Source organism: Hemibagrus wyckioides, linkage group LG21 (assembly GCF_019097595.1).
Source record: "Hemibagrus wyckioides isolate EC202008001 linkage group LG21, SWU_Hwy_1.0, whole genome shotgun sequence".
Lineage (NCBI taxonomy): Eukaryota > Metazoa > Chordata > Actinopteri > Siluriformes > Bagridae > Hemibagrus > Hemibagrus wyckioides.
This window is the reverse complement of record NC_080730.1, coordinates 9,708,401-9,735,966: the sequence shown is the minus strand read 5'-3', so window position 1 is coordinate 9,735,966 and position 27,566 is coordinate 9,708,401. Positions and strand designations below refer to the sequence as shown.

The 27,566-nt window shown below is 38.9% G+C and overlaps 1 protein-coding gene across 12 annotated transcripts in view; it reads left to right on the top strand.

Moving 5' to 3' along the window:
• Positions 1-27,566, top strand: part of atp2b2 (ATPase plasma membrane Ca2+ transporting 2) — a 177,544-nt gene that overhangs the window by 109,930 nt on the left and 40,048 nt on the right. For 9 of the 12 annotated variants that reach the window (XM_058373600.1, XM_058373602.1, XM_058373603.1 and 6 more), the window contains exons 3-7: positions 8,843-9,040; positions 18,469-18,726; positions 19,854-19,979; positions 23,215-23,340; positions 24,985-25,017. In XM_058373600.1, coding sequence (XP_058229583.1) covers positions 8,843-9,040; positions 18,469-18,726; positions 19,854-19,979; positions 23,215-23,340; positions 24,985-25,017 — 741 coding nt within the window. The remainder of the gene's footprint in view (positions 1-8,842; positions 9,041-18,468; positions 18,727-19,853; positions 19,980-23,214; positions 23,341-24,984; positions 25,018-27,566) is intronic. The other 3 variants (XM_058373604.1, XM_058373607.1, XM_058373611.1) reach the window with 1 other exon arrangement.

The window sequence follows — 27,566 nt, the reverse complement described above, 5'->3', positions numbered from 1 at the left end:
GTCCAAACAGGATTTACGAAGAACAGTGACAAAAAGTAATACAAGCCAGAGGTATTACAGGACACAAGCGGACCTTTTATCACTGAGCATTTCCAAAATGATTTCCACATGACTTGAATGAACACCTGGAGGCTTTTGCAAGCTTTGGTGTTATTGTATTCTCGTTTTTGACACTAATAGCCCCAGATTCGACACCTTAGCAAATTGCATGGCGAAGCTTGGGTTATACAATATGAACATCCTTCTATACTATAAATGTGTGTAACTCTAGGCAAGGTGTTGTGGATTAAAACAATTTGATAGAAAACTAACAACCGGTACATCAGACCGGAAGCAGCAGAACAAATTGCTCCACAGTGGGGTGATGGAGAGATTATCCAAATAAACATGAGCTTTCTAGTTTACGAAGTTTTATGGGAATGAAAGTACATCTTTATCACTGAAATAGCTGAAATGCATCAGCGTGGTCTTTTAGCCAGTCTGATAGGATTAAAGAGCATTCAAGGGCAATTAAATTTTGTAAAATATTTTTTAATCATATTACATAAAAAATCGTATTATTTATAAAAGCTGTATCTTAATGCGCCACTGTATGACAATGTTGTTGTCTCAATGTATTCAGATTTACCTGCTTTTGGCAGTTTAATCTCATTATGTCTTTACCTCTAGCGAATTTTCCAGTGTATTTGAATTATAGTGAAAGCAAAAGCCAAAGATAGTCTTGTGCACTCTATGCAGCACCTGTATAAAAAGGCTAGCACACTCCATTTTACCCACTTTAGTTGCTAGCTTGAGCACTTACTCACACACCAATCAGCCATAACATTAAAACCACCTGCCTAATATTGTGTAGGTTTCCTTGTGCCACTCAAACAGCTCTGACGCATCAAGGCATGAACTCCACAAGACCTCTGAAGGTGTGCTGTGGTACAGTATCTGGCACCAAGATGTTAGCAGCAGATACTTTAAGTCCTGTAAATTGCGAAGTGGAGCTTCCATGGATTAGACTTGTTTGTCCAGAACATCCCACAGATTCTCGATTGGATTGAGATATGGGGAATTTGGAGGCCACGTCAACACCCTGTCATGTTCCTCACATCATTCCTGAACAATTCGTGCTGTATAGCAGGGAGCATTCTCCTGCTGAGTGAGGCCACTGCCATTAGGTAAGACTGTTGACAGGTAGGAGTGTAGCTGATCTGCGATGGTCAGCAAGGTTTAGGTAGGTGGCACGTATCAAAGTATTGTCCACATGAATGCCAGGACCCTAGATTTCAGCAGAACATTGCCCAGAGCATGACACTGCTTCTGCTGGCTTACAGATAGATAGATAGATATATATACTTTATTCATCCCAATGGGAAATTTACCTTCTTTATATTAAGTATACTGTATATTAGTGAAAAACAATCAGAAATTAGTTTTGTAACTGTGCACACACTTAAACTCTACTTTAAAGCATTTGTATATTGAAGCACCTTTTGTCAGGACACGGGATGCCAGACGGGGAAAAATCAGACCCAAGTGCAGGGATAGACGTTAGACAAGGGTTTATTATTAAAATAACAAAATGAACAGACTCCGGAAAACATTAGGGCAGAATTAGGAACTAAAATACAGAACAAGATGCAAAAACCAAGGACATAAATCAGAGAACACCAAGTAACAAACAACACACAATGACAACGACTCACAAAAAACACACATAAGACAACAGGTATAAATTAGGGAGGCAGATAGTGAAACAAGAGGGACAGGTGTGCAGAGGCAGGAACGGGTTAAGGATCAGGCGGGGCAAACACGTGAGAACACAAAACATAAACAAAGACACATGGCACAGGGTATAAACAAACCCCTGCTGGTACACCAGTAGAATTAACCAAGCCATCCATGATACCTTTTGTCGTTTTGGTTAAGCGTTTATCAGCATGGCACATCTTGACTTGGCTATATTTTCCCACTCTTTCTTGGGCTTTACCTGTAAACAGCCTGCTTCAGATCACCCCACAGATTTTCAGTTGGATTCATGTCTGGGCTCTGGGTAGCTCAGTCAAAAACATTGATCTTCTTTTGGTTAAGACGTTCCTTTGTTGACTTGGATGTATGCTTTGGGTCATTGTCATGCTGACTTTGAAGTAGAATCGACTGGTATTTGTAGCTAGAATAATAACTTTATTAATCCCTGGAGGGAAATTAAGTTGTAGCAGTTTGGTACATTTAAAATACAGTAAGGGTACAAAAAAAAAACCCAAAAGAGATTAAGATTAATAAACAAAAAGTGCAGTAGGGATGCAAGACACAGTGTGAAATCTGTACAGTAAACTAGTACAAAAATACTATATGCTAGATGGACTGATAGACAATGTGCGAAATAGACAAATGTACAAGAAAAGCAGTTAAAATGCTTTTAAATAAGACCATTGAAGCACAAGAGAATTCATGATTCCCTCCATCTTGATAAAAATCCCCCGTTCTTGCTGAAGAAAAAGCAGACACCAACCAACAGTGACAATCACTGAGATCACACAGTTTTCCCATTCTGAAGGTTGACCTGATGGTGAAGATAAAGCTAAGGTACCCTGAAATTGCTGCCTGGTCAATGGTTAGTGATTTTACATTGAATAAGTAAGAGCAGAGAGTGAAGGTCGAATTATCAGAGCTGTAGCAGAACTATACATAAAATATTGCAATCCACACAGAATAATGGGAGACATACCAGAGTTCACCAGAGGACAAATTGTTGGTGTGTATCTGGCTTGCAAGTCTTTGAGTTGTTTATCCAGAGCCACAGAATCCAGGGTAATATCAGCATACCGCCACAGAAGAACAAACCATATTGTATACAGTATGCTGTATATACTGCCTATAATATCTCATAATTTATTGATGACACAAGTCAACTCTTGCTTTGCTTGCACGTCTCAACCGCCTTTGCTTATTCATCAGCAAGAAAAATGCTGTGTAATTGGCCATTGTCACTTAAAATACCTGTTTTTTATTTCTCCCTCCAGTGCCTTCTGCGGGCATTTCATCTTGAAACTGGCTTAATGAGGCCCTTTCAGGCAGGACTCGCCTTGGTGACACCGTGCTAGCATGACTTCAATGATTTACTTAATTGTAGCTTGCCAATGTTAGCAGAGGTCTGGCTTGCATGAAAAGAGTTACGAAAAAGCCCTGATTTGAAAAGTGTGTTGTGTGGGATGAAATCTTTTCCTAATGCACTTGTGTTGTGCAGAAAGTGACATGAATAAAACCACACAGCATCCGTAATGCGTGGTTCAGGCTTCATTAGTGGGGATTCCTGTGTCTCGGTATAAATGGTTGTGTTTCTTGCAGCGTTCTGTAGGCTGTGGTTTATTCTCATCACAGTTGCTAAGATCTGCTGGTTTCCTGGTGTATCTATAGATAAGACTGCAAGACTCTGTGATGCATCATGGCCATGCATATCTTCATAGAAAGGGAAATAAGATGTAATCTAGCTCAGGTGATATACATAGAAAATGGTGGCACCTTTTAAAGTGATAGGGATCGTACAGGTGTTGACCTTTGTCCATTGACCATTTTTTTCCATTGTGCATTAGTCTGATTGTAATTTATCCATATGTTGGTATTTGAAATTGAATTCATTTTAATAACTGAGAGGCAGACAAATCCAGAAGGTCAAAAGCAGGCTTGGGTCAGGCAATCAATGAACAGACAATAAACCAGGAAACAGGTCAAGGTCAAAACCAGATCAGCTTTCAGCTAAACAACAGGCTTGTTACTCTCAGAAACGTGAGACAGACTGAGTGTATACTTGTGGTGTGTGAAAGTCTCTTTTGAAGAGTGTGTGTGTATGTGTGTGAGACTTTTTGAGTTCTGGGAATTGTAGTCCATAGCCGCCATGTGTTTATATGTTGTGTTGTATCCTAGGAAGTCGAGTTTGCTGACTGAGTAAACGTAATGTAATGTAATGTAAAAAATAAAACATATCACAACACCTACTTTTTTAAATAAAAGACGTCATGATACTCACAAAATTGTAGAAGCGTATCATAATATAATTTAGCATTATATTGATATTACAGTATACTGTACCACATATATATTGGACATTGCAGGCCATATTAAAGGGTGTGTGTATTTTCCTGTAGCACAGCATGTCCATGTAATTACACAAGAGCATATAAACAACGGCGCTGTTATATGATTCGGCCTTAGCTGATCACAGCTGCACTGATATTCTCTACAGCAGCATGATTGCGAGCGTGATATTGCTTTTATGGTACTGTTCTGTAAACTAAAAAGAAATGATTGAATAATGTCTTGCTCATTTTTTGCTCCGTCAGCAGAAATCCTAAAGAAGCCACAGCTGGATAGTCCATAGTGAATGTAGCCACAGTTGTAATGTTTCTGAAATTTGTATTTTATGTAGTGAACACACAAGTGGAGTGATAGAAGCAGTGAAATGTCCCAGTGGATTTATACAAAATATCAGGAATTCCACTTAAACATATCAGGTGTAAAAATTATTGTTCTGGTCGAGTCTGTGCTGCAAAAAAGCCATCTTATTAAGTGAAAAATACATCATTGTATACACTGAGAGCGTATTTTCAAATCCCTAAATATAGTCAAACACTGAGCTCACACCTGAGCCGAAAATCAAACACTGGCATTTGCAACAGACACGTTACCAATCTGCTATTCTACCCTACATGCTGTAATTGGCTAAATTTAATACTATACTTATCCAGTGGTTCCCAACATCCTTGTGAGATTTCACAGTGTAACATTAATACTACATGAACTGATCACACTCACGCTACATCATTTAATCTAGTTATTAAGATTAAACTAAATTTTGTATAAGAAATTAGATAGATAGATAGATAGATAGATAGATAGATAGATAGATAGATAGATAGATAGATAGATAGATAGATAGATAGATAGATAGATAGATAGATAGATAGATAGATAGATTAGTTTAGCATCTCCCAGAAGTGCAAAAAGTAGAAATTGTGCAAATGAACAAGTGCAAATAAATATGTAAATATGTACATCATTAAATAAAGCTATGTCAGTATGTGTATAGAAAAGTATGTGCAGATTTTGTTGAGAAACTTTTTATGTAAACTATATTTGTTTAATCTGACTGACCACATAATTCTATTTTAACATTAGCTAGTCCAGACGTTCACACTGATTGCAGAAGCTCTGGACTCCATAGCAGCTTTTAGTTAATGAGTCTATATTCTTTGGAAAATCCAGTGTTTAGATGATCCTCATAAGTGCTCATTTTTGTAGTTATAAACACGACAGCTTCCTTCATCCATGAGGGAAGAGGAGCTTTGTTTCCAGGTGGACTGTTAAAAAAATCGTGAAACGCCTCCTCTGAATCCTGTAGAATCCAACCAATCAGATGATGACTTCAAAACTCCTGAAGTGTTTCCAATTTTGTGTGCCATATGCACCAGAGATTCAGCCAACTGTTCATGGGTGTGAGGTCTGAGACTATTCATTGTATAGTGAAATTTAACAAATAGTTTCTTTTTACAAAGCAAATATAAACTTATTAAACCTACTTCTAGATATTAGCACAAGGCTTTCTTTTTAGAAATGAATGCTAAAAATGAATAGAGCAAGACTATTTCCAGCTTTAGTAAAAATAGGTTCGATTTGGTTCACTGCAGCATTATAAAAGAAAATACTAGCTAGATGTGACTATATATCCCGCTATATCTGCTTGTTGAAATGTCATTTTCTGCTGTGTGACTGGAGGTTAAGACTGGACAGATGTCTGTTAAACACTAATAGTGAGGTGGTGAGTGCTCTCAGAAAGCGGCTGCTGCTTATGTAATCTGCCTATGAAGGTTTTCAGTCACTCAGCATCAGTAAAGCGGTGTTTGTTCAGCACTCGAAGGCACCGGCGCGGTTGAGATTGCAGACTGAAACCACATTAACGTCAGTTTTCCTCCATTTTTCCAGCAGGTTTCTCGCTCTGGGCCACTTTGTTTGCAGGTTGCCATTTGCAGTCTCACGTAACCTTTTGATTCTGCTGTTGTGATGATATTGATAAGCCTGTTTATGTCAAGCAAAGAGGGGGGGATTTTACTGCTAAATGTCACTCACAGTCACCTGCAGTTTAGAGTTTGAACACTGAGGTCCGTTTCATTCCTGTATTTAACATTTCGCTTGTGGCGTCCCTTGTTTAAATCCCTGCCATATTAAGGGCTTCTTTTATGACTTTATGAGCTCGAGTGAAGCGTCAGGCGTGCGGTAGATGAGTGATTGAATCAGTGTGTTTGTAGATGAGGGATTGAGTCAGCATGACTGTAGAGATCCGTAGGAAAATTTACCCAGAAACCCAACACAAATGACAAATAACAGACAGATGTTTAAATGAACCTGTAATTGCTTAAACAATTGATTATGTGATTCAACACACAGTATTACTGTACTGTCCTTTCCTGTTCTATGGCAGAAAAGGCTGTCTGGGTTCCTGAGTAGGCAGTTTTTATTGAGTGCCGGAGCTCCTAAGATGTCTGCATTTTCCATTTTGAAAGCAAAATGTCTTTTAAAGCTCCTTATTTCAGTCCTGATTGCTCCAAACGAAAAGACTTGATTTTCAAAATTTGCACCTTGCAGAGTTTTTTGAATTAGCGAAAGTGAAAGCACGAGAGTCTTCCTCTAACCTTCTACCAGAGAAGACTCCTATGCGATTATTTTTTATGGTAGCTGTACTCAATTTTGACGTACTTCAATCGAAGTAAGCGAGTTGCGTTGACGTCACTTTGACATGTCTTGGTCCAAATCTGCAAACAATCTGCCGTAATTTTGAACGATTGCAAGCTACTCTAAATATTGTGGAGTCTGGTACCTTTTCGTTGTTTATTTCTGCAATCACGCAGTTGTGAAATTTAAAGTAACTGCAGATATGGTTGAAAAACGTGATGCTTTGATAAGGAATAAGTTAACCATATAACAGGATAAGTTCCACAACACAAAATGTAACCAGAAACAAAAAGCACAATGAGTTATTCATTAATGAATTGTATTCAGGTCATTTCTAGGTTAAAAATATAATCATGTGGTTATACTAGAATAGTACACACCAGGGTTTTTTAACATATTAAACCAGCCTGTTTATTATATTGAATGTCTAATAAACAACAAGGTCTATTGTGAGTTATTCCGGACACAGTTAGGTAAGACACCTGATTGATTTTGTGGCATGTTATGGGACATTAATGACTTTAGTTAATGACACACTGTGGTGTATTTTGGTTATGAGGAAATGTTCACTACAGTATTCTAGCATTTGCTCTCCTCATTATTACTGTGTCTTTACATTAAAAATGGTCCGCTCTCTTTTATCCGTCACCTGAGACTCAACCAAACCAAGAAGTCTCAGTAGGGTTGATGTAGAAAGTAGGTTTTTATCTCACTTCTAAAAAAGCTTTTTTGTTTTCATCATGCCAGAATCCTTCCTTGTCCATGACCTGTATTGTTTCAGAACAGTTCTCGCATTGTCTCAGTACATTTTTTTATAAACCTAGCCAGAATATGCTACTCTGCTGCAGGTTTGTAGCTCAGTAGTTAGCATATTTGTACAGGGTCAGCCATGATACAGCACCCCATAGAGCAGTGAGGGTTAAGGGTCTTGCTCAAGGGCCCAACAGTGGCAACTTGGTAGTGCTGGGGTGATCCTCTGATCAACAACCCAGAGACTTAACCACTTGAGCAAGTGTGCAACCCCCAACCCTGGAGTGTGATGCAGACCCCTCAGCTCTATACAAATAAAATTGCAGTGAATTTAAAATGGAATTAAATTGCATGTATTGTGTAAATATGTGTGTGAGTGTGTGAGACTGTGTCCTGTGATGAGTTGCCACGATGTATTGTTCCCTAAGTCTCCTTGAATAGGCTCCAGGATTCATGCAACCTTGTGCAGGATGAGGGGTACAGAAAATGGATGGATGGATGGAGGGATGGATGTTTAACCAGGTTATTTGTGTTGTAGGAAGACGCTGTCGTTCATCCTTGTGATATTTCCACAGAACACAGTTTGCAGGTTGCTTTGCTTTCAGATCACTGCCATTTTATGTCATCTGCTCATTAGCTATTAGGCTTATGTCATATAGTATTACGTGATATCAGATATTAATATCAGAATATTATTTACAAATAAATAGACATGGCATCACAACGATTCCAGTATCGCTATTGACGCATCCCATGTTTTAATCGTATCCTTGGCCCTCACTTTCCTGTACCATATAGAAACATGTTTGGTGTAGAGGTTTTTAAAAATGAGTGAGATATGATCTTTCGGTAGATGACCTGTGCTGTAAATATCACACTCTTTCAGACTTACATTATCTGCTTCCACATCCTTAGCACTTTAATGGTGTCTCCGTGAGCAAATGGAATTGCTGTCAGAAATGTGTTGCACTTACATGCACCGAGGGCTTTACATAAGTGTAAGTGTGTGAGCTGTGTTCTGAGTCAGTAGGATAATTTGAGACCGTGCATGACACAAAGGCCCAGTGTTAGCAAGAGAGCTAGATTGCTCACTTTTTCAGACGTGGGCACAGGATGTTGTGCCATTTTTGGAGCTGCTAAATGAAATGTTAGTGTTTTTTTTTTTAACACGCTTGAGGCCAGATCTGATGTTGTGCAGTACCAAAGGCTTGGATTAGAGTATGTTCTGTCTTGATGGACTTCCTGAGTGAATGTAAATCAATATTTGGTAGCTGATGTGCACCTGTGCATGAGTCAGTACAGTACTTTCAGATAGATATGGATTCTTTATTACAGTCTATAGTTAAAGGTTCAAATATGTTTGCTTTTTTCTCCCCAGGTTTGACGGGAGATCCAGCTGACCTAGAAAAGAGGAGAGAAGTCTACGGTCGAAACCTTATACCTCCAAAGAAGCCAAAAACTTTCTTACAGTTAGTGTGGGAAGCGCTACAAGATGTGACGCTCATCATCCTTGAAATCGCAGCCTTGATCAGCTTGGGGCTCTCGTTTTATCAGCCACCTGGAGAGGGCAGCGAATGTAAGTACCAGCATCTGACATTGAAGTTTAGATGTGTGGATAAAGATGTTGAGACACCATTAAATCTTCTGTTAAAGGGGTATATCCATTTAGCAACCATTTGGGTTACATTCTTATTTTATTAGACATTGCCTGGAAAAATAAGGTAGATATAATCTAAATAATCATTTTTGATATTGCACTACAAGCCTCCTGGTTTGGTTTTATGTCAGATAGACAGGTGAAAAAATAGAAAAGAACGAATGAATAAATGAATATATTATTGGCTAATTGGTCTCCTACAGAGGCGTAAAATTTTGCTCTGCCCCAGTAAAATGTTCCAGATAAATCAGTGTCTGATGAGGCAGATTATAGAAGATATGTCTGAAATAGGCTTTCCTATTTATTGAACATTATATCATTTAGATAATTCAAATGATTCAAAGGGTCCTGCTCTCTCACTGCAATGGCCCGAGTTCAATTCCATGCATGGAACCAAGGCTTGTAACCAACGCAGGTTGTGTCAAGAAAGGCATCTGGTGTAAAATCTGTGCCAAAATCAAAGTGGATGATCCTCTGTGGTGAACTTGATGAAATGATCCACTATGGCGACCCTGACTGGATGATCCTCTGTGGTGAACTTGATGAAATGATCCACTATGGCGACCCTGACTGGATGATCCTCTGTGGTGAACTTGATGAAATGATCCACTATGGCGACCCTGACTGGATGATCCTCTGTGGTGAACTTGATGAAATGATCCACTATGGCGACCCTGACTGGATGATCCTCTGTGGTGAACTTGATGAAATGATCCACTATGGCGACCCTGACTGGATGATCCTCTGTGGTGAACTTGATGAAATGATCCACTATGGCGACCCTGACTGGATGATCCTCTGTGGTGAACTTGATGAAATGATCCACTATGGCGACCCTGACTGGATGATCCACTGTGGCAACCCTGATTGGAAGATCCACAGTATCGACCCTGACAGGATGATCCACTGTGGCGACCCTGATTGGAAGATCCACAGTATCGACCCTGATTGGATGATCCACTGTGTTGACCCTAATTGGATGATCCACTGTGGTGACCCTGTTTGTAGATTCCACTGTGGTGATCCTGATTTGTATGATTCACTGTGGTGACCCTGATTGGATGATCCACTGTGGTGACCCTGATTGCATGATCCACTGTGGTGACCCTGATTGGATGATCCACTGTGGCAACCCTGATTGGATGATCCACTGTGGTGACCCTGATTGCATAATCCACTGTGGCAACCCTGATTGGATGATCCACTGTGGTGACCCTGATTGCATAATCCACTGTGGCAACCCTGATTGGATGATCCACTGTGGTGATCCTGATTGGATGATCCACTGTGGTGACCCTGATTGCATAATCCACTGTGGTGACCCTGATTGGATGATCCACTGTGGTGATCCTGATTTGTATGATTCACTGTGGTGACCCTGATTGGATGATCCACTGTGGTGACCCTGATTGCATAATCCACTGTGGTGACCCTGATTGCATGATCCACTGTGGTGACCCTGATTGGATGACCCACTGTGGCAACCCTGATTGAATGATCCACTGTGGTGACCCCGAACAGGGAACAACCAAAGGACAGCAGCAACATTTAAAACATGAAGGCTGCCTATCCTCTTCAGTCATATGAATCTTGAATCTTGAATATGCCCCACCCCCTTGCTGTGCTCCTCTTTCCTTCACTTTTATCCTGCAGTCATACAGTAATTCATAGCTGAGGACTGAGCAGCGATAACTGGACGCTTATCACTGTGTTAATGAGCAGTATGTGAATCTGTATTTATTTGAGTGAGGACATTTTTCAGATCTAATCTACATGGCACAGATTTGATCGATAATAATGTTAGCTTGTTAACTGCTCAAAGAATTCTTGAATACACAAACAAATAAATAAACAGTCAATAAAAATAAAAAGTCATCAGAATTGAATGCTTTGGTGAAACATTGCTTCCTGAGGTGAGCAAACTCTAGAATCCCCCATTTCTCTTCTGACAACCTTACTAGATGATCTTGAGATGTTTTAGTCTTGCCAAATACAGCTCTTCAAAAAACTGTTATTTCTAGCTCAGTGGTGATTTATGGATCAATGACATTCATTTCCTCTGAAATATACTTGACATTTCAAAATCTTACAGGCGGCTACGAAATCACTGATAATCCTATGGATGGAAATATCACGATGTTTTAATGCTTTGCACTCATTTATTTCTTAAAATAAATCTGCTCTCTGAGTGCTTGTTCATAAGAAAATTTGAAGGCGTCATTTTCAACCACTAAAATTCTGTGTAAGGTTATCCTAACAGAGGTAAAAAAAAAAAAAATCATCTCACACTTAAAGCCAACAGTATCCTAACTCATTTCATTTCAGTCATATAACTGGTGATTAAACAACTCATTTATTTATACTGATTTAAAATGGCTGATTAATCAATTTCTATTCCGTCTATACCAATGGATTGATAGAAAGTTAAGCAAACACATTAACGTAGCACATAGACCCTTCCTTCACATCCGTAACCCATTCACCGTGTCTCAGTGGAGGATGTATAATGTAAAAACATAATGTAGCCACTGCACCAAGTCTCAATGAGCATTTTCTTTGATGAAACATATCCGCTGAAGACCTCGTTATCTAGCATGACTTTGCATCCTGGTGTCTCTCTCTCTGTCTCTCAGATGAGTTGCTGCAGCAAGGGAAATCCAGTGAAAACAAGAAGCAAAGGTTAATGAAGTGTGCACTCGAGAAATAACCTTTAGGCCGAGGCCATACGTCAGACACAAAAGCCATAAAGTATGCCTTAGCCATTAAAGTTAGAGTGTGAAAGAATGCTGAGTCAACGATATCCATCTTATAGACCGTAATTCAATTACACCCAAGACGGGAAGGACATCCTGAGTAACAGCAAAGCCTGCTGGGAATGACTTTTTTTTTTTTTCTGAAAACTTTACTTTTGCTGATGAGTAATATTGTGGAACTTATGTAAATGTGAAGAATATATGGACAAAATGAAAGAAGGAAAAAAGAAGAAGCCATTAATATGCAAAAGACTGCCTATTTTCAGTGAAGCATACATAATCCCTTTTTTTGTTTTATAGATGGCAGATGTGCTTCCTTTATAGTCATCTCATAAAAGTCTTGGTGCTTATTTCACTGGCTGGTTATTATCTTGCTCTTAACTCATCTCTGAAAACTTTTATCATTAATGGAACACTTTCTCAATACATCTGACAGGATTAATTAGAATTCAACATTTTAAGATGAAAATTTGGAAATTATTTTTCCCAGCTTTCCGTTTAGGAGTGTAACGTTACACGTAGTTCAGGTTCAGTGTGACTTCCGGCCAAAGATGTGTTAAAAATGATATACATTATATTTAAAAATATTATATTTATTTATTCTTGTACTTAGAATCATCCAGCTGAGCTATGAATATTTAAAACATAGCTCATACAAGCTGTTCATTTACACTAAAGTACACGATTTGAAATAAAACACACTTCAAGCTCATAAACCTTCTGAACAGCTATACAGAGGAGTAATGAATTTCTCAGATCTTACAGTATTTTAAACTGTAGCTGGTCTACTTTCATTTTCAATAATCATGAAAGTGTCAGTGAGAGTTACTGCTGCACAACTCCACATAATGTTTTTGGGTAAGAAATGACCCTGTAGGTAATTCAGACACTTTTACACAATATAACATACTCTCTCTCCTTTATTCAAGTGCCCAGATTTTTCATCAGTTTTTTAAACCACTTAATGTTTACATGGCAAAAACACTTGTAAGTCATTTTTTACATGAATTTTCCAACTTCTTAATGTTGCTGGAATTGAATAGACTTCCTCACTGAGACTGACAGACACATAGGCCACACCTTCTTCACTGAGACTGACAGACACATAGGCCACACCTTCTTCACTGAGACTGACAGACACATAGGCCACACCTTCTTCACTGAGACTGACAGACACATAGGCCACACCTTCTTCACTGAGACTGACAGACACATAGGCCACACCTTCTTCATTGAGACTGACAGACACATAGGCCACACCTTCTTCACTGAGGCTGACAGACACATAGGCCACACCTTCTTCACTGAGACTGACAGACACATAGGCCACACCTTCTTCACTGAGACTGACAGACACATAGGCCACACCTTCTTCACTGAGACTGACAGACACATAGGCCACACCTTCTTCATTGAGACTGACAGACACATAGGCCACGCCTTCTTCACTGAGACTGACAGACACATAGGCCACACCTTCTTCACTGAGACTGACAGACACATAGGCCACACCTTCTTCACTGAGACTGACAGACACATAGGCCACACCTTCTTCACTGAGACTGACAGACACATAGGCCACACCTTCTTCACTGAGACTGACAGACACATAGGCCACACCTTCTTCATTGAGACTGACAGACACATAGGCCACACCTTCTTCACTGAGGCTGACAGACACATAGGCCACACCTTCTTCACTGAGACTGACAGACACATAGGCCACACCTTCTTCACTGAGACTGACAGACACATAGGCCACACCTTCTTCACTGAGACTGACAGACACATAGGCCACACCTTCTTCATTGAGACTGACAGACACATAGGCCATGCCTTCTTCACTGAGACTGACAGACACATAGGCCACACCTTCTTCACTGAGACTGACAGACACATAGGCCACACCTTCTTTACTAAGACTGATAGATACATAGGCCACACCTTCTTCACTGAGATTGATAGACACACCTTCACTTTGACTAAACAGCACAAAGGTCATGACTTGTTTACAGGCACTGGCATGTGCAGGGGCCACACCTCCTTGACTGGAACTGACAGGCATAGATGTCACACCTCAATCAGTACAACTCACAGGCACAAAGGCCACACCTCCTTCATAGGCACTGACAGGCGCAGAGACCACACCCCTTTCAGTGCAGCATATAGGCACAAAGGCCACGTCTCTTTTACTGGGACTGTCAGGCACACAGGACACACCCCTTTCACAGGGACCAACTGGCACCTTGGCCACACCTCCTACTCTAGGACTGACAGGCACAGAGGCCATGTCTCCTTCACTGGGACCTATGGGGGGAAAGGGCCACACCTCCTTCACTGAGACTAAGAGGCACTGTGGCCACACCTCCTTCTTTGTGACTGACAGGCACAGAGGAATAAATTAAAATTTACAAACTACATCTTGACATTAAGTTCCATTTCCATTGTATTTTAGTATGAATTTCCCGCAGTTGACTTCAGCGACTTCTACTACTCTAATTATTCATATATTCATAATACAGGTATTGATTTTGATTATATAACTACAAGCTTTTTCTCAAGTTATCAAAATACTAAGCTCGGAAGTGTGCACACTTCATCTAGTTGGATGTTTGATTATACAGAGATCCCACTGATAGAATAGAAATTGATGGATTTTGCATACATTCATTTTACAGTCAGATTTGGCCATGCACAGTTTTCAAGAACGAGGGATGTTGCCTCTATAGCAAGATAAAGAAATGTGTGTGTGTGTGTGCGTGTGTGTCTGCGTGCATGTCCATTATCAGACCCCTGCAGTGCTTAACTCAGGGATGCAGATATGAAATATATGACTAATATGATTACAAAATCTACTTGCAGCAAAAGTGCGAAAAAAACAAATTAGTGCCATCATATTTACTTCGCTGTGAAAATGCATGCATTTCAACTAATCAAGAGCCGGCTGCCTTTTTGCATATTATGATGTCCATCCTGACATTACCAGCTCCTAAGAAGTGCAAATGCTTTCATCTTTTCTTGCTGAGTTATATTATCACACTTTATTTACCAGCTTCAAAGCACATTTTTGAACATTTTCTTCAGCTAAAGACAGCAGCATTAAGCACTTATGTATAAGGCTCACAGCACTAACTGCACTACTCTTTCATTTAAAATTTTATTTATACTTAAAATACTTTTACTGACTTTGCAAAGCTCTTAATAGATTTAGCACCCTTGCACATCAATGATGCTCAAAACTGTGGATATTCAGCTGTTTTCATCTGGAAGAAATTTGAATTAAGCGTTTATTAAAAGTTCAAGCTCATGTTTTTTTTTTTAACTTTTTAAATCAACAATTTTATAATAATTAGAATAATAAAGAGTTAATACTCTTTACACTGACACACCGGATAAAACTCCAAACTATTTTATAAGTAGCAGGTGATGCGGCTGAATAAGATTAACATTAATCTGTTCTCCAGAGATCACAAGTTCGAACCCCGATAATGCTGCAGCTGTCTGTGGCTGGCAGCCAAGACATTAAAATAAAGGGGTGGCATATTTTCTTTTTCCTGTTAATCAAAGTGACACTAGGTATATGGAAGCTTATGTATGCAAAAGATGGCAGATTTCCTCCTATTGCATTATTCTGCACTGTGACATTGTATAAGCAGCAGATCAAAAAGATTCATGTGTCTCAGAGGAAGCATGTTATCCCTCACCTCCCTGACTGGTAGCTGTTGTGTGTCTGGAGAGAGCTGGCTGCTGAGTGAGAATTGGCAGGTGACCAAATTAGGGAGAGAAATGGAGGGGGAAAAATCTCCAGACTTAATGGTCTAACACATAAACACTGATACGCTTAAACTAACAAATATCATTTTTACTCCTGTAGTCAACTAACAGTCAAGATTTAATAGGGAATCCCAGTCGGAAGTGAATGATGATGATGATGATGATGATGATGATGGGGGCATTGAATGCTGTTGAGTTAACTAAAATGACCTTTGCCAATGATCCCACCACTGGTGAATGTGCCATAACACAGAGGAGATAATTCTGTGCTATTAGAGAAAGAGCACATTGTACTGCAATTATTACCTTTAGCACTCTTAGTATTTCTGTGGTGTGTATTTATATTTAGAACAGATAATATCTAGGTCTGAGACCCAGTTTGAGTTTTTTTTTTTTTTTTTTTTTGCCTGGAGTGCCAATTCAATGTTCTTAATGTGATGAATCACTAGCTGTCTAGCTGTGAAAGAGAAGAGCTTCACAATATATTGTTGGCTAATCTTTATCACAGTATTGACCTGTTGGCAGAAGCCTTCAGCCTTCATGCTTTGTGACTCAGTCCAAGATAAAGTGACTGATAGAAGATACAATTCTTGATCATTTCACTATAATTTTGCAATAGATTTAGTAGGACCACTTATGAGTAATGATTTCGACCAATAGCTGAGTTTCTTGTAACATGAGTCAAAATAAGCTATTAACGGGCAAATAAATCTCTTGTCCTGAGACAGATCACAGGTTTATTAGCTTCTTTTAATATATTTCAGTCTTAGTGAATAAATGCAATTTGGTCTTTTAATACAGTTTGACCAAAAGTAGTGGCAAGTCCCAAGCTTATACCTTACTCCATGCATACGGGATTCAACTTATTACCTTCAACTTAGTACCAGCTAATTATCTATACTTTCATTTGTTGGATCTTGATGTCTGCAGCAGGAAGTCAGTCATGCAGGAAGTCATGATGTCTGCAGCAGGAACATCTTAAATTGTGCAGACAGTCAGCTATTGATCAAAAGAACTGAAATCCCAGAACTGCAATTTTGCAGTTTTGCTCTTAAGCAAAGTCCTTGTAACAGATGTTTGTAAATTTGTTGATTTCCATAGCTTCCATGTGTACACACACCTGGATCCTAATGCCATTAGAAGGATTCGGAAGAGCATAGTGCTTTATAGTGCTTGTAATAGGTTAAGTATTTTAAAAATCAATGATTCAGTTATACATTCCGCTGTACATTTAAAATGGAACAGCACTTGCAGAGTGTATTTTTAGATGTGTAGCAGAGAGGCTAAATCAAGCACTGATCATGGCTGTTTTGTTTCAGAGAGAGCACTAGAAGTTCCTTAATCTGGGTTTCATGTGTCTGTGCTGTAGAACACTACAGAGAGAGTGTGTGTGGTGCTGTCCATGGTGCTGAAGTCTGGACAGTGGGTGTTAGTGCTATAGCAAGGCAGCAATGTCATTTCGGGATTTTGCGAATTTGTGATTTGTGATAATCGAATTAAAGCAAAATGTGTGATATTTGGAGGAGCTTGCCATTTTTCAAGATTGCTGCAGATTTTCCACAATTTTGGGTCAAGACACATCGTGTGACATCATTACAACCTACATTAATCCAAAGCTTGTTTCAATTCATGTACATTGAACATGAGTACAGCTCTCATAGAAAGACATTGCATATCTTCTTCTAGAAGGTTAAAATACAAATCCTCTGCTTGCAATATTACCAATTCAACTAGACCATTGACATTCTAGAACATTGACATGCTGAAGGGCAATACATACATACATACATACATACATACATACATACACACCCACACACACATACACTGTGTTGGTTTGTTTTTCACATGCAACAGTTTACAAAAAATGGTGCAAAACACATCCAGTAAATGACAGTTCTACAGCATATAGACACCTTGTTGATGAAAGTGATAAGAGGAGAATGGCCAGACTGGTTCGAGCTGACAGGAAGGCTTTCTGCTGAGCAGAAAAGTATCTCAGAACACAAAACATGTCACACCTGGAGGTGGATGCACTATAACAGCGGAAAACCACATCTGCTTCCATTTCTCTCAGCCAAGAACATGAGTCTGAGGCTACAATGAGCAAGGGTTCTCTAAAAGATGAACATCTTCATGAACATAAGTCAATATTTCTTCAGTGGTATCCTGTGTAATATTGGAGAGCTTAATGAAGAATTACCTTTTAACTAATACTTAAGAATTCTTTATATGGCACATAGCTATCTTCCAGTTCAGTCACTTGCCCTATTCACACCTACACACTCTAATAATGACAATGGACAAAGTTTTAAAATGTTTGAATTCTATAAAATAACTTGCAGTATATTGTTATTAAAAGTGGAATGAGAATTTTATAGAGTGGACCTCTGAATAGACTTTATAGGATGTTATAAAGATCATTTGTATTTTGTACTATTACATATTAAACAAAATGCCAGGGAACATTCTCAGAACTTGATATAATAGAAAATACCTTTTGTGTGTTCTTTGCTTAGTATTCTAGTCATGTGCTCATATGTCAGAAACACTCATCACCTTCAGTCTACACGCTCAGTGCTGACTGTCAAACTGCTAATTGGGTACATTTATAGTAACATGTATGATGTGTGTGTATATATATATATATATATATATATATATATATATATATATATATATATATATATATACATATATATATATATATATAGGTGATATTCATGTGTTTTTGTAAGTGGTATCGGGCGTATAAATAAATGTGTGATCCTAAAAATTTGTGTGGGTAAAACTGTGACACTTCCTCTCACATTTCTGTAGCATGTGGTGCTGCAAATGCTGGAGCAGAAGATGAAGGAGAGTCCGAGGCTGGCTGGATTGAAGGAGCCGCCATTTTGCTTTCAGTGGTGTGTGTGGTACTCGTCACCGCCTTCAATGACTGGAGTAAAGAGAAGCAGTTTCGTGGCTTGCAGAGTCGCATCGAGCAAGAGCAGAAGTTCCAGGTGGTGCGAGGAAGTCAAGTCATCCAACTTCCGGTGGCAGATCTTGTGGTGGGAGACATCGCACAAGTCAAATATGGTATGTATGTATGCCCATTTAGCTGAATCTCAGACTATACCATGCATAAATCTATGGATTAAGCTAAATGAAATGACCTGAAATATACACTAAAGATTTATTAGTAATTCAGTAACGTGGGATATGGTTGGACCTCTGAGTTTTTCAAGTTGCATTAAGCCTACTACTGTGATACAGTATACTACTTTAATTATATTTGCCAAGCTAATAATGAAGCAGAAGTCATCAGGCCTACACCTTCCATAAATCGCATTAGTGTTTATTAGTGTACGACAAAGTTGGTCCACTAATCCTGAACCCTAAACCCATTTTCTAGACACTAACCCCATCTTTAATATAGAACTGATATATATTTATCAAGATATTAAGTGAGTGGAAGTTATTTCGGTTATATTTTATACCATTAAAGTTAATGCTTATGCAGGATGAGGTTGGTCCATTAATTCTAAAGCCCATTATCTAGACACAGTAAGCCTAGCTTTGAGCTAAATCATGTGTTTGTATTTATCAAGCCACTGAAGTCATCTCTGCTAGATTTTATACCACCACAGTTACTACTGTTACTTTTTGTCTATGACACTAAGATTAAATCAAGTTCAAAACAGTTTTCCGAACCAGTTTTTCAAACCGTTTTTCAGTTTTTTTTATATTTTTCTATTTATTTAGCTTTTATCAAGATAGCAAAATCAAGCAGAGTATACAAGTAGATTAATATATAAGATTTTTAATTGAGTGTTAGAAGTACAAAGTACAAAGAGGAGAGGAGTAACAGCTAATGCTAAAGTTTAAATGCAGATTTTTTATTTTTTTATTTTTTTTTACTGTGGAGCAGTTAGAGGTTAGTAAAGTGTTCATTGAAGAGATGGGTCTTTTTTGAAGATAGTGACGGATTGTGCTGTCCAGATTGAAGTTCATTCCTTTACTAAAGGACAGTCAGTGGTGGACACTATATTTACCAACTAATTATTGAACTTAATCTGTCCTGTATTTTCTACCCTTAGTTCCTGCTGATGTTAACATGGGATGATGTTGATGTTGGCCACTGATTCATTTTCAAGTAAATTGTGAATGTGTTTGAAGTTCATGGGGATTAGTATTCTTACAGATCTTAATGTCTCTTTTCCAAGGTGACCTACTTCCCACGGACGGAATCTTGATACAAGGCAACGATCTGAAAATTGACGAGAGCTCTCTTACGGGAGAATCAGACCATGTGCGGAAATCTGCTGACAAAGATCCCATGCTCCTCTCTGGTGAGAAGTATAAGTGAAATGTCCTAAAAACAAAATATTGCATAATATTGACCTTGCTCTGCACAATACACATCTGCATGACAGCTCTCATGTTTTTCTTTACACTCGATTAAGCAGTGATAATGTGGCTCACTAGTCGGTGGGTGTTAATTAGCTAATATTATGTGCCTGATGTTACTGAATAGCTTGAGTTGGATAATATAATTTCAGTTACGGTTCTAATTCACATTCCAGTTCTACAACATCAGTTGTAAAAAACATGAAGTGGAATCTTGATTGAAAACAAGGATAAGTACAGATAAACATGGAATATTTTTAAAATATGGAATCATGATAATATTTTAAATTATGATAAGATTATCCAATTTTAATGTTATGTGGTTCTACACACAATTGTCTAGAGTAACTTTGTATTCTATAGCATTAAGATTTCCCTTTGCTGGAACTAAGAGTCCAAAACATTTTCCAGCATGACAATGCCCCTGTGCACAAAGCACCAAGGTTTTTCAAGGTTGGTATATAAGACCAGGCTGCACAAAGCCCTGACCTCAACCCTAAAGATCACCCAAGCTTCAGTGTCTGACCTTGAAAATGCTCTTGTGGCTGAATGTACATATTTCCACAGGCTTGTTCCAAAATCTAATGGAAAGCCTTCCCAGGAGATTAAAGATTATTTATAGTGTGACTAAATGTGGAACAGTAATGTGGGCAGTGGTAGCTCAAGTGGGTTGTTGATCAGAGACTCAGGGTTCAAGCCCCAGCTCTGTCTATCTGCCACCATTAGGCCCCTGAGCAAGGCCCTTAACCCGCTCTACTCCAAGGGCACCGCATCATGGCTGACCCTGTGCTCTGACCCCAGCCTCCAAAGTTGGGAGAAAGAATTTCAGTGTATATGTGACAAAAATGCAATGAATGCTTCTTCTTTTAACATGTACATTTGAGTTTTATTGATCAGGTATTGGACCACATACTTTTGGGCATATAGTGTACATTGACCAAAAAGTCAAGCTAAACCAGGAGCGCTTACATACAGTACATTTCCATCATCTTATTTTCTGCCCCAACATTTCTTTCCCAAATTGTACCCACAGTGACTAAAGGTGCTATCAATCCATTTAAATGGAACCTTGGTGTGTTTTCACCTGGTCCCCGAGCAAGGTGGTCTCCATCCACTTTAAAGAGAACGTAATAAGAAAGCGATTCAACCCTGAAGCGACCCAACTGCAAAACAAGCCATGTATTTTGGGTTGTGGGCAGCATTTTCCTGTAGATACCAGCTGCTGTACTGAGCCGGGAGGCACGAATTGAGCCAAAGCACAGAGCTGTGCACTGCAGAAATGCCATGTGTTCTAGATATTTGGACCGAAAATAAACAGAGGATGCATATGCAAAATGTTTGAAATGAGTTATTTATATATTTATACTTGTACATTATTGAGAGCCAGCTCTGTGTTTTCAGTGCTCAGGTGATTTTTTTCCCCATTAGCAGACTTCTGACTAGTTAATGAACTGTATGCAGTTTGAAACCAAACCAAGTAGCAAACACACCAAGGAAGCTTCTACACATGGTTCTCATGAAATATTGGTCATGTGAAAGCTATCATGTGGAACAGGAGGGCCACCATGGTATAGAACCTGAGACTTCCTGTAGGAAGTGGTGTGAGTTCGGTTACACATGAACTGTAGCATGAGCCCGGTGAATGTAAATGCAGCTTGTACTCGGGTTGTTAAGGAAGTAAAGAAACTGTGCATGTGTTTTAGCTGATAATGACATCATTAGTTTCCACCGTGAGTGGCAGGGAAACATTGTTGGACACAGAAGAGGTGAGAGACCATACTGTCCATAATAGCGACAAAATAATAATGCTAAAAAATATGGTGAGTCATGTTGTGTTCTCCGTATACATTTGTAATAAAGATCAAGTGAGTCGGAAACTAGACCAACTCTGCACTAGGAACAATCACACTTGGATTTGGACCTCAGCCAACATGACCAGTGTGAAAAACACCTTAGAATATGAATTTCCCTTGATTTTAGGCAGCTGGAATAATAGGTGTGTAAGCACCCCTTGAGAACTGAACTCCTGATAAGTCACTGCCTCACCAAGACCAAACAAATAGCATCTTGTTGTTGCTTTTTATTGAACGTGTTAATATAGCATTATTACGTAACATAGACAACAATCTGGAGTTGACCAAAAACACTGACGCACTATACAAGAAAGGTCAGAGTCGTCTCTACTTCCTGAGGAGACTGAGGTCCTTTAATGTGTGCCGAACCATGCTGCAGATGGTCTAACACTCGGTGGTAGCCAGTGTCATCTTCTACTCTATAGCGTGCTGGGGTAGCAGGGTGAATATGGCCGATGCCAACAGACTCAACAAGCTTATTAGGAAAGTAGGCTTTGTCATGGGAGTGGAGCTGGAGTCTCTGGTTGAGGTGTCTGAGGAAATGCTGGAGAAACTTCTCAGCACCTTTCACAATGCATTGCACCCCCTGCATGCGACAATGGAGTCCTACTGAGAGCACCGAGGACAACCACAGTTTGCCAAAGGAGGTCTTTCCTACCAGCAGCCATCAAACTCTATAACTCCTCCCCTTTCAGTAGGGAGAAGAGCTGACACAATGAACACTGACAGTATTACTGTATTATTATGTGCACTATACCAATTCACAATATTTACTATATGTATGTTAATATCATACTATGTGCAATATTTTTTTAATTCTCAAGTACATTTTGCATATATAGCATACACTGGAACCTCGGCATACGAAGTTAATTCGTTCTGGAGGCGAGTTCTTTAGGCAAGATATAAATTTTCCCATAAGAAATAATGTAAATGCAGACAATCCATTATAGTCACCCAAAAATATTATCAATATTGCCAGTTTCCAGGGGTCAAGGGTCCTCACAGGAAGTCGTGCCACCAAGCTTGGGCTAAAAATAGAAGAGACCGTGCGAAAAATCACATAGCTTTTGAACTGTTGGTATTGTCTGTTGACTCTTTTGAAAATGTTTCGTATGCCAATGCAAATTTCTTGCAAAATTTCAATTCTTAAGGTGAAAATTCGTAAGTAGGCTGAAGTTCCACTGCATTTCATTTATATTTCATTTATATTTATTTCTCTTGTGTAATCTGAAGCAGTCTCTGGCAAAAGAATTTCCTTTGGGATTAATAAAGTTATCTTATAACTCACACCATCAATATCTCCGTATGTCTGTTTCCACAGGTACTCATGTGATGGAGGGCTCGGGTCGGATGGTGGTCACGGCTGTCGGGGTGAACTCTCAGAGCGGAATCATCTTTACCCTACTTGGAGCTGGTGGAGAAGAGGAAGAGAAGAAAGAGAAGAAAGGTACAGTATGTTCCTCGTATGCTTAAAAAAAATAAAAAGCTCCGGTCTCTATATTGCCTTGGGTTTTTGTGCAACCCAATTTTGCACATGTCTTCAAACTAAATGTCACCGCTCACTAAATAATTACAGTGCTCCTTTTTTTTTGTTGCAAAAATGAATGCAGAGTGAAATTTCTTATTAATACCATCACCAGTAAAAGATAAGAAGGTCAGTTTTAGCACTGAACCGCAAAGGGTAAAAATAAAAATAAAAATAATAAAATCAGCAGTGAATTTCATTCCTGTGAAAATTACTAGGTTTGCATTAAGTCTAACAGCATAATGCATTGTGGCTGATCTTTCCAGCGAAACATTGTACAATGTAAGTATGAAATGCTAATGCTGGTGTTTGTAAGAGTTTATACTACAGCTGAAAAAAGGGAAGTTTAACAATGTTACATATATAAGTGAGATTATGGTTTATATCAGCACCAATAACTCACAATGGGTATTACACACAGCTTACCAGCTACACTCAGTAACATGCAGAGCGAATTATTAAGCTTTGTTTGCAATATTTCCTGTAATGGCTGCTGCTTTAACAACACATTACATAGACGAAGCTAAAACATCGCTTACTTAGCTAAACAGTTACTAGAAGCCTATCGTCCAGAAGGTTATGTCCAGCTAATAGATCATTTTTTTAAGGTTAAACTTTTGTCTCTAGTTTTGTGACCAGGTTGTTGCAACCGAATTTATGACTAGCTATAATTCGATACAGTATACAGATTAAAGCGTACCAAATGTTATATAAAGGTTTGGTTCTTCACTAATAAATGGAAACTATTTTAGCAACATAAAAAATGACATTAATTATGTAATAACTGATTTCTGCTTTTCTTTAAGAAACTGCCTTAAAGGAAAGTCTTCATTATACACACTTTCTTAAACTTTTAAATCTGCTATGTAAAAATATTAAAACAACATACCTTTTAGTGGCATACTGGAACATAAAATAGGAAACATCATGAAGTTCAACCCATCACGTGGCTCATTTGCCTGGCCCTGTGAGCCGATCGCTTTCATTCATGCTTCCACCACACTCGAGTTCACTTGATAGGAATCGCATACAAGCAGTTTTGGGTGGACCAGGGTGTGATTCCTGGGTCTGACACACAAACTTGGGTCCAAAACAGAAAACAATACTTTCTTGTCTTGAGGTCAATCTTTTTGTGCAGTATGATGAATTAGAACTTTAAATAATTGTAATATAATAATATTTAGATAAAATGACTTCTTACCTGCTTATGAGATAAACCAACGTTCTGCACGTGGAAGGACTTTTACCTTACTGGGTGAAAGATAAGAATAATAATGTTGAAAGGTGAAGAACCACAAGTTCTTCAATTCAGTATAGTAATTTCCTGTATTGAAAATTGTAGACCAGTGTAAATGTGAATCTTTTTTTCTGACCTGAAATGAAATGACCAATTTTCTAATGCAGTGCCACTATGAGGTCTATTTCATTCTTTGTAAACTATACCTCATGGGGCAATGTATAGTGATAAATCCTACCGTCTGAAGATCGGTAGACCAATGTGATTTACTAATGCTGTGTACCAGTGCAAGGCCTTATGTTCTTGTCATTCTGTAAACTATAACACAGGTCAGGCAATGGAAGATGGCCGACAGCTAGCAGGTAGAGTATTACTCTGTTTCCCCTGGACCCTACCTTACCCCAGGAATAAAGAAGTTCCCCCTTAATCCTTTTAATACCCTTTCCCCCATCCTCAGCCCAGTTTCACAACAATTCTTTACTTAAAAAGAAAAAATCTTGCCCACTGCATCTTTTTAAGTCCACAGATGCATCTCATCCATATGCCTGCATAGACCTGCTGAGCAGTGGGTTGACCAAATCTTAATACAATTCTGTTTAGAGTGTCGATCAACATAGCGGCTTGATTTATGTTAGGAGTTTGATTTATCTGTGCTTCTGGTGCTTTGTGTAGCACCAGAAGTTGCTCCAGATTCCTAGGTGAATCTTGTAGATGCTGCAGTCGTTCTGCTGTAGATGTGTGGCTCTAAAATATGTACGTTCAACAACCGAATTATTGGCACCCTTCATATAAATCACTGAGCAGGAATAGCACATGCATTTATATATTAGGGAAGGCTGTACTGTTTGTCCTAAGTATGCATTTGTCCTAAAGTAGTGCAGATTTCCTTTCATCCTTAAAAAGACTTGTCACATGTACATTACAGCCTAATGAAATTATTTTCTTCGCATTTCTCAGCTTGTTAGAAGGTTTAAGAGCGAGTGCAGGATCGGTGCTGTATTATGGCTGATCCTGCAGTCTCTCCTAAACCGTCTAACAAGCTGAGAAATGCGAAGAAAAGAATAGGTTCAAGAGTCTTGCACACAGTGACAGCTTGATGCTGGGGCTTGAACCCCCAAACCCTTGAGCTACAAGTTCCCAAATCTTTATCTAACCCTGGAGAGAATAACAGCACTAAGCCTTTTACTGTTACATCTCCCAATATTAGAGATTATTATAGAGTGATCTTGGATGCTTCTCCAAGTACAACATTTTTAATCTCCTTCATACTTCAGTTTGTGCATGTAATTTTGCTGCATATTCTTTTGAGGTAGAAATATTCAAAAAGAAGTTTACTTTTGTCAGTTACCCATGACGGTTGATACATGTGTCATAATTATTGGCACCCCTACAAGAACCCTCCTCTTCAGCTTATTGCACAGCTTCTCAGGGGGGTTTAGGACATCATCTTTTGATCTGATCACAAGCCAGTTATAATTTCTTAAAACAGCCTTTATTTGTCACATATACATTACAGCACAGTGAAATTCTTTCTTCGCATATCCCATCCTTGGAGGTTGGGGTCAGAGCACAGGGTCAGCCATGATACGGCACCCCTGGAGCAGTTGGGCCTTGCTCAAGGGCCCAACAGTGGCAACTTGGCGGTGCTGGGGCTTGAACCCCTGTTCTTCCGGTCAACGATCCAGAGCCTTAACCACTTGAGCCACCACTGCCCCCAGTGAGCTTACCAGATTCATAAAATCCACGATGTTAGTTTATCCTAAAAAAGATTCTCTGGGCCTTTGGAGAAAAAAGACCTACGTCACAGATCCTCCACCATACCTTGAGCGTTCCCAAATAAAGCTCTATTTTTGAGTGTTTGTGAATTTTTATTTTGTTTATTTATTTATCTTTTTGGGGTGTGTGATTTGATATAAGAAAATGCCATCTTCTGGCATGCATTCCAATTAGACTGTTGACATGGAGGTTGCGCTAATTGTAGATTTGGAGACTTTGCCACGCTTGAATGCTTCCATCTTCTGCAAATCTCCTGTCATGATTCTTGGAAAATGATTTGTCTCTCTAAATTTCCTGTGCTCAGGCTTCCAAATTATTGCTCTAACACTGTACTATATATGGCCGTTTTTTCATGTTTGGAGATTTTTATCATAATTTCCCTGTTCAATAAGGTCCAAAGACTTTTGTCTGGTTGCAATGTAAATGAATGATTAAGGAAATCTGGCCTCTGTGTCATGTTATTTTCAATGCCCAGTAAATCAGGAGGCCATGCATGAAGATTTAAGTGTTTGGAAACACTCAGGGGAACTTAAAAGATTCCTAAAGAAATGCTAGGGGTGCCATTAATTGTGAAACATGCGGTTTTGTCAAAAACCAAAGGCTTTTTAATTTCTCAGACTGAACCGAATTCAATTAAAGTTTCATTTTACATTTTCAGAATGAGATTAAAGCTAATTAGCTACAAAAACCCATCTTCACCACGGGTGCCAATAATTCTGTTGCTGACTCTAGTTATGATTAAAAGCCTCTTGATTAAAACTCTTTATAATCAGCGAAATGTGATTATATAACACCATGTAAGGTAGTAACAAGGTGATAACATTTAATAAGATAAATCACATCTGGTGTGTATTCCTGTCTTTGTGGAATTTTTTTTTTTTCTCATCAAAAATAGGCAATAAAATTGTAGAGTTTATCAAGGTGACAGCGGTCTGGTCTCTGCAATCTGGTCAATCCTCACTTTTTTTGTGCCATTGATCATGATGTTGTTGTGTGCTTCTGTTTTGTTTCGTGTCTGTTACATGTGATGTGTCTTATGTTGTGTTTTGAACGTGTTGCTCATTGATAACACCATTCCCTTTGACCGGGAGACTTCGGTCTTTATCCGTAAACAGCCAGCGTTTCTGCAGGCTTT